The following is a 13,115-nucleotide window of genomic DNA, read 5'->3' as shown; positions in this document are numbered from 1 at the left end:
TCAAATGTTGGGGTTGCGGGCCCGGAGAGATAGCACAGCGGTGTTTGCCTTGCAAGCAGCCGATCCAGGACCAAAGGTGGTTGGTTCGAATCCCGGTGTCCCATATGGTCCCCCGTGCCTGCCAGGAGCTATTTCTGAGCAGACAGCCAGGAGTAACCCCTGAGCACTGCCGGGTGTGACCCAAAACAAAACAAAACAACAAACAAACAAACAAACAAACAAATGTTGGGGTTGCAGATAGTACAGCAGGGAGGGCGACTTGCTTTCCATGTGGCTTACTAGGGTTTATTCTTGGCACCCCATTTCTCCCCCTGAGCCTGACTGGACTGATTTCTGAGTAGTCAGGAGTAAGCCTTGAGTACTGTGGGGTGGGACACAAAAACCAAAAAGCAAAACAAAGCAAACAATCTTAAGATATATTTGAGTCTTCCAAGTAGGTGAATATCCTGGCGTGTTGGGCTACATGTTGTACAGTTGTTTTTGTGACAGAGAGAAACAACCATGTAGTTTCTGTTCTCTCTTGAATACCTACAGAAACTTCTCATCATTGATTCATGTTCCAAACTAAGCAACCTACAGCTACTTTAGAAAACTGTTGGTTGCTACGTTAGAAAACTCTTGTTTAAGTATATGGAGAAAAGCTATGATCCCTTTTTGAGTTACCTTGTTCCACTGGGTAATTCTGTTCGTGGCCAGAAGTTTCAAGCCAGGTTCCTGGATGCTGTGTGATTAGAGTTATTTAGAGGTAGCTCAACGTGCCACATTTATAGACACATTACATAATTAAAATATATTTGTAAAATGAATTGATAAAATTAATAGCCCTGTAATTCATTGTGTATATGTACCTGATGAAAATAAAAATATTTATTATGTCATGGCTAGAGATTCTTATAGCATACTTCGAGCCTTTTTTTATGTGCCATAGGCCATTTGTATTTCTTCTTTGAGGAAGTTTTTGTTCATCTCTTCCCATTTTTGGATGGGACTAGATTTTTTTTTGTTAAGCTCTAGTAGTAATATACCATACATTTTAGTCCTTAAGATTTAGTATGAATTTTCAAGATTTAGTTTAAAATGTTAATCCTAGTTTATTTTTTTTGTTGTTGTTGTTTTGGGGCCACACCTGGTGATGCTTGGGTTACTCCTGGCTATGCACTCAGAAATCAAACTCCTGGCTTGGGGGACCATATGGGACGCCGTTAATCGACCGCTGTTTGTCTTCGGCTAACGTAGGCAGGGCAGATGCCTAACTGCTCCATGCCACACCTCTGGCCCCAGAACCCTGATTTTTTTAGTTATTGGTTTACTGATCGAAATTTGATGCTTAGAAATAGTTATTAGTGTTCAGTAATCTTTGTAAATAATAGTTATGTCAAAGGAGAATGAACTAATTTATTTTGTTTCATTGCTGATAATCAATAAATTTAATCTGAAAGGTCTTTTTGTTCCTCAACTCTCTGGTACCTTGCTTATATCTGTCTTTGGGGATTCTGTATGGATTGCTATTACTAGTTATATGAAATGCTACCACTAGGTGGCAGGAGATAATTGTGGATGTTTGGTCCCAACAATTAAGGGTGTTGGAGATCTAATTTCATGTGCTCTCCTCTATGAATGTACATAACGTGAGATGACCAGAAATAGGCAGATACTCTTTCACTAGAGTAAATGAAATTAAAATGGTCGTTTCAGGGGTTATTTGTGTCTATGCACTCAGAAATTGCTCCAGGCAGGCTCCGGGAGCCACATATGATGCTGGGAATGGAACCATCCTGGGTCAGCCACAGCAAACATCCTACAATTTTGCGATTGCTTCAGCCCTGAGGTCATCCTTCAGGGTTTTTGTTTGACTCACTTGCGTGCCCTGGGTCCTAAGCATACAATGTGTGTACTTGTTTTTGTTTAATTTTGTTCTTAGTCTGTACTTCAGTAGAGTCCCAGATGAACCCCTCTTCTTTGTCTTTATCCCTTTATATTGTCTAGGAATAAAGTTAACTCTGCTTGCAGGCATCATTTTTCTCCCCAAGTCATTTCATTTTTTTGTTTTTTGTTTTTGTTTTTTTTTGGGCCACACCCGGCATTGCTCAGGGGTTACTCCTGGCTGTCTGCTCAGAAATAGCTCCTGGCAGGCACAGGGGACCATATGGGACACCGGGATTCGAACCAACCACCTTTGGTCCTGGATCGGCTGCTTGCAAGACAAATGCCACTGTGCTATCTCTCCAGGCCCAACTCATTTCATTTTTTAAAAATAGTATCTTTACTTAAGTACTGTGATTAGAAATACGTTTGTAGTTGGGTTTCAGTCATATAAAGAACACCTCCCTTCGCCAGTGCAGCCTTTCCGCTACCAGAGCCCCCTAGCTCCCTTCTCTCCCAACCCCTGCCTGTCTTCAAGACTTGCATTCCATTTCACTCACTACCATTGTCATGGTAGTTCTTAGTATAGTTATTTCTTTAACTGCACTCACTACTCTTTGTGTTAAGCTTCATATTGTGAGTCGATCCTAGAGCCCTCATCTCTATTGTCTTTGATTATTATTATTACAGTAATGTCTTTTTTTTAATTTTGGTTTTTGCGCCACATCTTGAGTAACCTCAGAGGTTACTCCTGTCTATGCGCTCAGAAATCACCCCTGGCTTGGGGGATCATATGGATTACCAGGGGATCGAACCTCGGTCCCTCCCAGGCTAGCTTGTGCCAGGCATGTCTTATGGCTTGCACCATCACTCCGGCTTCTACAGTAATGTCTTTCATTTTTGTTAAATCCCATACACGAGTGAGACTGTTCTGTGTCTATATCTATCCCTCTGACTTATTTTACTCAGTGTAATAGTTTCCATGCCCATTCATGCATAGAAACATTTCATGACTTCATCTCTCCTGACAACTGCATAGTATTCCATTGTGTATATGCACCACAGTTTCTTTTGCCATTCATCTGTTCAAGGGCATCTTGGTTGTTTCCAGATTCAGGCTTTGTAAATAGCACTGCAATTAGTAATTGCAGAAGAATAATGCAGAAGGCATTTTTGTATTGTGTTTTTGTGTTCCTAGGGTATATCCCTTGCAGTAATTTGATTTTTCAATAATAATGCTATCCTTTCGCTTTCTCCCGAGGCCCTATTTTGTTCTTAATATGGAAAAAGGACTTTCTTAAGTTGCACCAACCTGGAGAATAGGTTGAAAATTGATATTAGGCTTCTATGAAATTCCATGAAAAAGTAGGCTACTTTGGAATTTATAATTAGATTTAGCTTTAAGCAATTCAAATTTTAAATTAACACATTTTCTTTGCTTTACATTGTCTTGTGTAACCACTTCTGTAGTCGAGATGTGAAGCAATTCTATAGCATCGTGGTTTAACTTTTAACAAAATTTCAACATTGGTACATTTCTTTAATATTTCAGTCTATACTTCATCTTTATTTCCTTTTGGATTAATATCTGTAGCATTGTAGAAAATAATTACTTGTAACTTGCTTTGTATTTGTATGTCATGCAGTGTTTGAACCAGTTGTTTTTCTTTTTAAAGGGTATATTAAGTCAGAGTCAGGATAAATCACTTCGGAGAATTGCAGAATTAAGAGAGGTAAGTTGTGTTAGTATTTTCAGAATTATACTTAAATTTTCTTATCAGAACTAATCAATGGTTTGAAACTTAAATATTCTCCATGAATTGTAATCAAGGATCAATTTTAGGGTTTTTTTTTTTTTTTTTTTTTGGATGTGGTTTTTCCTAAAACACATGTTAGAATCAGTGAAACAAGAATGTCTTTTTCGGGGGCAGGGAGGAGAGGTAGACCTGGTGTTTCTCAGGCCTCAGTCTTGGCTGTATGCTCAGAAATTACTCCTGGCAGGCTCAGGGAACCAGTGGGATGCCAGGGATTGAACTGGGTCCATCCTGGATCAGCTGTTTTCAAGCAGAAACACGACTGCTGTGCTATTGCTCCAACTCCAAGACTGTCTTCTTTAACAGTAGCGTATGGAATACATGAATATGGTCGGTTAGTGGCAACTTCCAGGGCTGTGCCTGCTTCCTTTCACTTCTTTCTCAGTCCTCCTCTAGGGTTCTTGGAGCAAAGAGCCTGTGCTTATAGAGGCCACAGTGTCCCTAGTGAATATAAATAAATAGACATCTGGGGCCGGAGAGATAGCATGGAGGTAAGGCATTTGCCTTTCATGCAGAAGGTCATCGGTTCGAATCCCGGCGTCCCATATGGTCCCCCGTGCCTGCCAGGAGCAATTTCTGAGCATGGAGCCAGGAATAACCCCTGAGCACTGCCGGGTGTGACCCAAAAACCACAAAAAAAATAAATAAATAAATAAATAAATAAATAGACATCTAAATGATGTCTACATCTGTTGGAGCTGGCTTTCAGTAAATACTCTGTCAGTGTCTCTTTTTAGAGGCAGATATGTCAGTCCTTTAAGGAGGTGGGACTCTGTTTATGATAGGCATGGTCAGTCAGATCTGTAGCTCCCCCTTTCCTTTCTCTTGATGGTATGAGATGACTGTAGTGTTATGATCATATAGAATTACTGAGTCTTTTTCACATGTCAGCTCAAATCTATGATTGAACTCAGTAATTTTATTTTCCTTTCTTAGGAGCTACTTATCAGAGCCAGTGATGGATGAGTTTAGTTCTTTGTCTGCTTGCATTAGTTTTCTGTTGTTGCTTCTGCAAATTTTTACATTCAGAGACTTTTTAAAGCAACACACATGTGACATCTCAGAATTTTAATACATATGTCCCCGGGCTAAAATCAAGACATTTGGAGGATTGTGTTTTCTTCCTGAGACTTAAGTGGAGACCCTGTTTCTTGCCCTGTCCTCTCACAGTCAGCCCTCCTTCGCTTTCGGAGCTAAGTTGGTAAAAGTTCTCTGGTTTTCAGTGAGTGAATTGACCCACTTAAATAATCCAGGATTATAACTTGTCTCAAGCTTCCTAATTTAATCCACTTCTGCAAATTCTTGTCATTTCAAGCTTTGGGTAATAGAATATGTTGACCTGGGGAGAGAGTTTATTTTGCTTCTCCTGATGCCAATGAGAAAGATGGTGATTATAAAATGGCTGGAAACATCCACTAAGAGAAAAGGGAAGGAGCCTGAGATCTAAGGAAGGACAGTTTAACTCCTGGAGGCCTGGTGTCAATCCCTGCCCTGCACAGTCTCCTCCCCAAACGCTTCAGAACTGACAGAACTTGGGACAAGAGCTGGGAGTAGCCCCTGAACACCCCTGAATGTTGTTCCAAACAAGAACAAAACAACGACGGAAACTCCCCCAAAACTTCCAGAACTTTGAGCCCAGACTGTGGCTCAGGGAGAGAGCACTTGCCTTCGCCACGTGAGACTCTGGGTTTTGTTTCTGAGCACTGCCAAGAATGACATAGCGCAAAACGCTGGGAGTAACTCCCAAGCACAACTGGGTCTGGTGCCAAAACAAAGAAAGGAATCGGAAAAAAAAAAAATAGAGGAAGCTTGAGAATTAAGGGGTTATTTAACTAATGGACTGATGGCCATTAGTTAATTTAACCTACTTGATACAGAACGGTTTTTTTATAACATATAGATATATATCTGAGCCGTAGCTTTCATATGATGCAACCTATACGATTATAGTTCCAATTTAGCAATTCAGTGACATATCATAAACGTTTATTTCTTTGGGTTTAAAGTCTTTATTGGAAGTTGAACTTGACTGACGTAGACAGACCAAATTCCTGTGGAAATTTTTGTTTGTTTGCTTGGTTGGTTTTGGGCCATACATGGCGATGCACAGGGATTACTTCAGGCTCTGAGCTCAGAAATCGCTCCTGGCAGGCTCTGAAGATCATATAGGATGCTGGGGATCAAACCTGAGTTCGTCCCACGTCCACAGCCTGCAAGGCAAATGCCCTACCGCTGTGCTATTACTCTGTTTATATTTTTATAGTTAGGCATTTATTACAAAAGGATTATAGGTATTTATTATAAAAGAATATATATACAAGAATTTTAGTATTTATTTCTCCATATGGCATACATAGATGCCAGAGAGTAGAATCCATAGATATTTCTTCTAGTATGCTCAGAAAGATAAGGAAATAAGATGAAATAATACCTCTCAATAATTGAGAAATGTTATGTCTTATGTCAGTACCCTATTTTTTTTGGCTCTTATATGAGCAACCTCCCAAGCAATTCTCAGGGGGGTTATGAGCTACTCCTAGCAATACAATATTTGCCTTTTGGTGCAGTAAGGTGGACCATGTCCAGCATAACTGCAAGGGATGCCATGTGCTGTCAGGGATCGAACTCGTGGCCTCATACATGCCAAGCATGTTCTCCAGCACTTTTTTTTTTTTTTTTTTTTTTGGTTTTTGGGCCACACCCGGCGGTGCTCAGAGGTTTCTCCTGGCTGTCTGCTCAGAAATAGCTCCTGGCAGGCACGGGGGACCATATGGGACACCGGGATTTGAACCAACCACCTTTGGTCCTGGATCGGCTGCTTGCAAGGCAAACGCCGCTGTGCTATCTCTCCGGGCCCTCTCCAGCACTTTTAACTATATTTGAGTCCCATTAAGACCTGTTAAATAGAAACTAAGTGGAGACTTTAGGTTGGAGGTTTCTTTCCTTTTTTGTCTTTTGTCCATGGTTGACATTTACTTTTTCCAGGTTGGCCAACAAATCCAAACCTGAAAACCATAGCTTAAATGGAGTAGTTTTGGTGCAGGTAGGACTACTAAAATAATAGTTTAGTTGGGTAGGATGTAGGACCTTGTTTAGAAGAAATTAGAGACTGTTGTGAGCTTAAGGACACAGACATCTGTTCCAGACTGAAGAGTTGGCCTGTGTAGTGTCGTGGAGAACCAAGTGTCTAGACCTCCAGATCTCAGGGTTGGCCTGGAGGATTGTCTTGTAGCTCCTTCGAGGTATGTGGAAAAGAATTGGTGTAGCACAGCTGAGTAGCTTTTTCAAGTAAAAATGATGAAAATCAGGAATCAGATTCTTTTTTGTCGTGTTTCCTTGAAAGTTGTTCGTCCAAAATATAGGAATGACATTCTGAGAACAGAGTACTGTTTGTTTAAATGAAAGAAACGTAGATCTAAGAAACTCTCTGTCTGCACTGGCCTTCTGTTATTTCACTGTGGATAAAAGAAGCTTCATGCTGAAGGTGTTGTGAAATGCAGCTTCTGGAGTCTGCTGCTACGGGAGGGTGCCAGGCCAGTCTTTGTGAGAGGAACATTAAACCTTGTGATTATAGAAGTCTTGGGCCGAGAGGACAGTTAGTTCTGGACAGGGCCTCAGTGTTCTGAGAATTAGCAACTTTGACACGATTCAAAAAGAGGGAGGGCGTTACTGATATCCTTGAAAATATTGAGTAGAATTTTCTGCCAAATGTGAGGAATGGATTAAAATCAGAGGAAGGAATTAAATCAGGTAAGAATTCTCTGTGGGAAATTAAAAAAAATTTACGAAGCCCTAGGTTAGTATTTCTTAATTCTTTTTCCAACTGTGACCCCCTTCTGACTTAATTTCTTCCAATGTCCCCTTTGTTTCGTTGGTCCACTAGTTTGTGTGTTGTGGCTCGGCACAAGTAATTGTCTCCTGGGGCTCCTTGGGAACATCCACAGGGCCCACTGGAGGCCACACGGCCTCTGGTTGAGAAATGCTGATCCAGACTATGGTTATGAATGTGGAAAAGAGTCAGATCTGAATGTTTTGGGGAAGGTCATAGAAGAATTTGGTTATGTGTGGGATCAATAACAGAGTAAAATGCGACCGAATATTTTGATCCTAGGAAATTAGATTAATATGAATCTCAATAAAATAGAGGGTTCAGCAATTTAATGGTGTTAGCATAAGTAAGGGAGAAGTCACAAACCAGAGGAGTAGATACCAAGAGAATCCGCGAAGGACATAAAAGATGCTGAAAGAGACAAGAATATAGACAGAGTTCTGAAAACATTGAAGCAGCTCCTTCTCGGGCAGAGAGAGCATGGAGGTAAAAGGTTTGCCTTGCATGCAGTCAGACGGTGGTTCGAATTCCAGCATCCCATATGGTCCCCCGAGCCTACCAGGAGTGAACCCTGAGAGCTGCCGGGTGTGACCCAGAAACCAAAAAAAAAAAAAAAAAGAAGTAGTAGTAGCTCCCTCCGTTGGTGAGTTAATTATTGGTGACTGGCATGGCCGAGAGAGATAGATTGAATTTAGTTCAGAAGGCTCATCAGGGGCCCGGAGTGATAGCACAGCGGTGTTTGCCTTGCAAGCAGCCAATCCAGGACCAAAGGTGGTTGGTTCGAATCCCCGTGTCCCATAGGGTCCCCTGTGCCTTCCAGGAGCTATTTCTGAGCAGACAGCCAGGAGTAACCCCTGAGCAATGCCGGGTGTGGCCCAAAAACCAAAACCAAAAAAAAAAAAGAAGGCTCATCAGTCACCTCAATCAAAACAGCTTTCGAACTGATTTCAGTAACTATCTTTTTATTTGCTGATCCCCTGTTTCAGCTTCTTACTTGCAGGTGAGGAAACTTCTGTTTTTGGCTGTCAGCATGTTCATGTATTGGGTAGAGGAAGACTGGACTATTTGTTTGACACATGCTGACAAGTTAATTTTAGTTCATGTGACTATGAGTACAAGTATTAAGATATCTTAAAGTAGAAAAATAAAATGAATTTTACTTTTAAGTAATTGTTTAAATATTCATGTAATATTAAAATGTAAAAAAAAAATCTAAAAAGTCCCCAAATAGTCATGCCAAATAAATAGTCATCACAGTTATAAAAGTAAGCAGGTTCTGGGGCTGGAGAGATAGCATGGAGGTGGGCCATTTGCCTTCCATGCAGAAGGACGTTGGTTTGAATCCTGGCATCCCATCTGGTCCCTGAGCCTGCCAGGAGTGATTTCTGAGCGTAGAGCTTGGAGTAACCCCCCCCCCAAAAAAAAAACAAAACAAAACAAACAAAAAAAAAGTAAATAGGCTCTTCAGAACCTTTAAGGAACAAAATAGTTGGTATAAGCACTTCTTTTTCTTTTTTCTTATTTTAGAGAAATAAAATAGTTTTATTTAAAGAAAGTACTTGTAGTAATGTGAGTGTGGGGAAAGAATGACACATGTTTAAAAGCAAGGACAGGCTTCTCTAGAGGGGAAAAAGCCAATACTGATGTTTTCAAGGCTGATAATGCCTTATTTGTTGCTGCTGATTTTTTAAGGAAAAGCAGACCTGAATGATCACATTTTTTTAATTTTATAAGCTTCAGGTCTGTCTTTTTATTTTATGTTAAAAATTGTGTATATGCTATTTTTGTTTTAGGAACTCCAAATGGACCAGCAAGCAAAGAAACATCTCCAAGAAGAGTTTGATGCATCACTTGAGGAAAAAGACCAGTATATCAGTGTTCTTCAGACCCAGGTAAAATATGAAAAGAAAAGTAAAGAGAGTATTTAGAAGGCCTTATGTTTGGAAAATACCCGTTCTTAATTTTTTTGTAATTCTTCAATTTCAGGTTTAATATCTTACTTAATACTTTTGGGTGTGTATATCATTGAAAATAGCAAGTATAAAAATACTTGTAGTGGGAGTAAACTTTCTATGAAAAAAATTTTTTTTGTTTGTTTTTGGGTCACACCCAGTGGTACTCAGGGCTTACTCCTAGCTTTGCGCTCAGAAATTGCTTCTGGCAGGCACTGGGGGCCTTAGGTCTGCTGGGATTTGAACCACTGTCCATCCTGGATTGGCTTCTTGTAAGGCTAACACACTACCGCTAGGCTATTTCTCTGGCCCTGTGCATTTAAAAATTTTTTTCATCAAGTTTAGAAAAATAAGTATTTTATCATGTTTTAAAATAAATAATTATGCCATGGATTCTTTCTAGCTACTTTTTCTTAGATTTTAAAAAAAATTTATTTAAGAGATAAAGGGTTTCTCTGCCCTTGAAGCATACTGTGATGGAAATAACTACAGGATCCTTGAATGCTCTTTTTCTCTTCCCTAAGTCCTTTTGTGCTGTCTGGAAACTTTCTGCTCAGTCGTGGATGATAAAATCAGACCTGAGTAGCTAGGCCAGGGAATTCCCTTTCTAATCTCCCCAAAATTTACTGTGCCTATTCAAAAAAAAAAAAAAAAAAAAAAGGCAGAAATTGATATTTTGTTGTTGTTATTGTTTTTTTGTGTGTGTATGTGCTTTGTTTTATTTTTATTTCAAGACCGTGGGTATTGTTTGGTTGTTGTCTATATTGCTGTGGTGCTTTTTGGGTTCTTTTTGATTGTTTTGTATAGTTTTTATGTTTTTCTTCCTTTTTTCTATTTTTCTTAAATTGATACTTATAGCCTCTAGAAGGACTCCTCCCGTTTCTTTCTTGTTTGATTTTTACCTTCCCCACCTTTTTTTTCTCTTTCTTTTCTTCCCCTCCAAACAGAACCACATAACTTGAACCATCTTGTTCTGAGGGGGAAATAATGGAGGGTACCAAGACCAAACAGGTGTACGAACATTGAGTAGAAATAAAAAATGGTCATATTTAAACACCAAATCCAAATCCAATGACTACAGTATCGAAAACCAATCTACAAGCTAGCACAGAGGGGACCACTTATGCTAGCAGCCCGGGGGTCAAAGAAGGGGGATATGGGATGCATGCTGGGAACAGGGGTGGAGGAAGAACAACGTTGGTGGTGGGAATGCCCCTGATTCAATGTCACTATGTGCCTAAAATATTACTGTGAAACATTTGTAATTTACTTTGGTCAAAATAAAAATTATTTAATTAATAAAAAACCTAGAACTAAAAGAAAATTATTTAAATGCATGGTTTATAAAGTTATTTATAAAACAGTTGTTTCTGGCATGAAGTGTCCAACACCAATCCTGCCACCAGTGAAACATTTCCTCACCATTGACCCAATGTCCTATCCACCCCAAGCCTTCCTTTTGGGGGAAGGATGACAGGAAATAGTTTACTTTATTTTGTTTATGACAACTAAACCATAATGGAATTAATAAAAAAAAAACGTGAAAAAAGAAAAAATTTGAAAATCGTTATAGCTCAGAATGGGGCTTCTAAGTCATTGCTTGCAGTTTACAAAGTCGTTTGCTGCTAGTTTTTACTGGTTTTGTTGGTCAAACTTAGGATTTTTTTCCCCTTTGACATCTGATTTGGTGTGTTTCTATGGGGGTGTCAGGATTGAGGAATTTGGAGGAGTCGTGTTTGAGGAACTCCAAGATCTGTGCAGCCAAGCTGATGAGTTTCCATGGTGGTGACTGTGGAATGTGGGCATAGCTGCTGGGACTTTCTCAAGCACAGATGGGTCGGGGAGGGAGGCTGCTCTCCCTCATACCTTGAAGACCCGAGAGTCTTTGGCTTCAAAACCAGTATTTGGAGTTTTTGTTAGTTTGGTATATTAGTAGTGAAGTGGTAAGGTTTGGCTCTTGGTGTGATGGCGCTTGCGGAATGTGGGTACAGCTGCAGGGTCTTCAGAACTCCCCCTGCCCCGAGGGCACATCTCAAGTTTTCCACTGGGAGACTGGTGGACCCATGAATGTTAGTAGCTTGGCTTGAATCTCTTTCAAGAATAACAGGAGTCTATGCAGCTGGTGACGAGTTGACATGGCGATATCTATGGGATGTGGGTTTGGCTGCTATGAGCCTTTTTTTTTTTTTTTTGGTTTTTGGGCCACACCCGTTTGACGCTCAGGGGTTACTCCTGGCTATGAGCTCAGAAATCTCCCCTGGCTTGGGGAGACCATATGGGATGCCGGGGGATCGAACCGCGGTCCGTCCTACGCTAGCGCTTGTAAGGCAGACACCTTACCTCTAGCGCCACCTTCCCGGCCCCGCCATTTTATTTTTCTAATGAAGTGAATTATTTTTAGGTTGCTCTGCTGAAACAAAGGTTACGAAATGGCCCTATGAATTTGGACTTACAGACACCACTCCCTCCGGCGGAACCTCAAGCTGAAGACTCTCCTAAAGAGAGGCCCGAGAGTGATACAGAACAAACAGTGGGTAAGTCACTCTTTTTAGAGGTTAATTAAAACACCCAGTGAGGAGGATGTTGAGAGATTTGGGAGAATGGACTGAAAAGTACCTTTTTTTATTTTTGGTTTTGGGCCGCATCTGGTGACGCTCAGGGGTTACTCCTGGCTTGGGGCACCATATGGGACACTGGGGGATCGAACCGTGGTCCAGCCTAGGTTAGCGCATGCAAGGCAAACCCCCTACCACTTGTGCCACTGCTTTGGCTCCTGAGAAGTATCTTGATCCCAACATTTCCAGAAAGGGGCAGTAGATTTTGTTTTGTTTTGATTCTTTATTATTATTGTTATTCAGGAGAAAGTGACTAATAAGATATGTTTCTTTATAAGATAACAAGTTCTGTGAGTAGTACCATGCACAATGGAAATTTACATTTTTCTACGGTATTGATTGCAGTAGTTTGATTTCATGTAGTGAATCAGTTTCACTCAGGACTAATGAATATATTAACATTACAAACTAATTTGTAATTGTTTTGTTATTTTGTTATTTAGGATTTTAAGTAAGTTTCATGACTTAATTCTGCAGGACTAGACTTGATTTATTGTTAGGTATCTAACTGGAAAAGAAAACATCATGTAGTTTCATCTTTTTTTTTTTTTTTTTTGGTTTTTGGGCCACACCCGGCATTGCTCTGGGGTTACTCCTGGCTGTCTGCTCAGAAATAGCTCCTGGCAGGCACGGGGGACCATATGGGATACTAGGGATTCGAACCAACACCTTTGGTCCTGGATCGGCTGCTTGCAAGGCAAACGCCGCTGTGCTATCTCTCCGGGCCTGTAGTTTCATCTTAACATTTACTTATAGCCATACCTATGTATTGAGCCTTTGAGATACATATTAATTAAGATTCCTACTCTTGATTTGCTCCATCAAAGAGTTGATGATCAGGTCTTTGTCTATCTAGAGTAAGAATCTGGGCAACTGCCATCTCTGAGACTAACTGCAAGCCCTGAAATTCCCTTGGGTAGTTGAGGAAGACACCCCGCAATATAATGAGATGGAAACACTGAACTTAACCAGGAAACATCTCAGGAAGGCAGGAGAATGTGGCTGGAATGAATGCAGCCACGTGCTGCACACATAACGTTGT

General features: G+C 40.5%; 1 protein-coding gene across 2 annotated transcripts in view; it reads left to right on the top strand.

Annotated features, from left to right (window-relative positions):
* LOC125998115 (golgin subfamily A member 4-like) overlaps positions 1-13,115 on the top strand; it is a 111,277-nt gene that overhangs the window by 35,462 nt on the left and 62,700 nt on the right. For both annotated transcript variants that reach the window (XM_049766364.1, XM_049766363.1), the window contains 3 exons: positions 3,540-3,596; positions 9,300-9,398; positions 11,860-11,992. In XM_049766364.1, the coding sequence (XP_049622321.1) occupies positions 3,540-3,596; positions 9,300-9,398; positions 11,860-11,992 (289 nt within the window). The remainder of the gene's footprint in view (positions 1-3,539; positions 3,597-9,299; positions 9,399-11,859; positions 11,993-13,115) is intronic.

This window comes from Suncus etruscus, chromosome 20, assembly GCF_024139225.1.
Source record: "Suncus etruscus isolate mSunEtr1 chromosome 20, mSunEtr1.pri.cur, whole genome shotgun sequence".
NCBI lineage: Eukaryota > Metazoa > Chordata > Mammalia > Eulipotyphla > Soricidae > Suncus > Suncus etruscus.
Note: the sequence above shows the minus strand (reverse complement) of the source record. Positions and strands in the feature narration are given on the sequence as shown.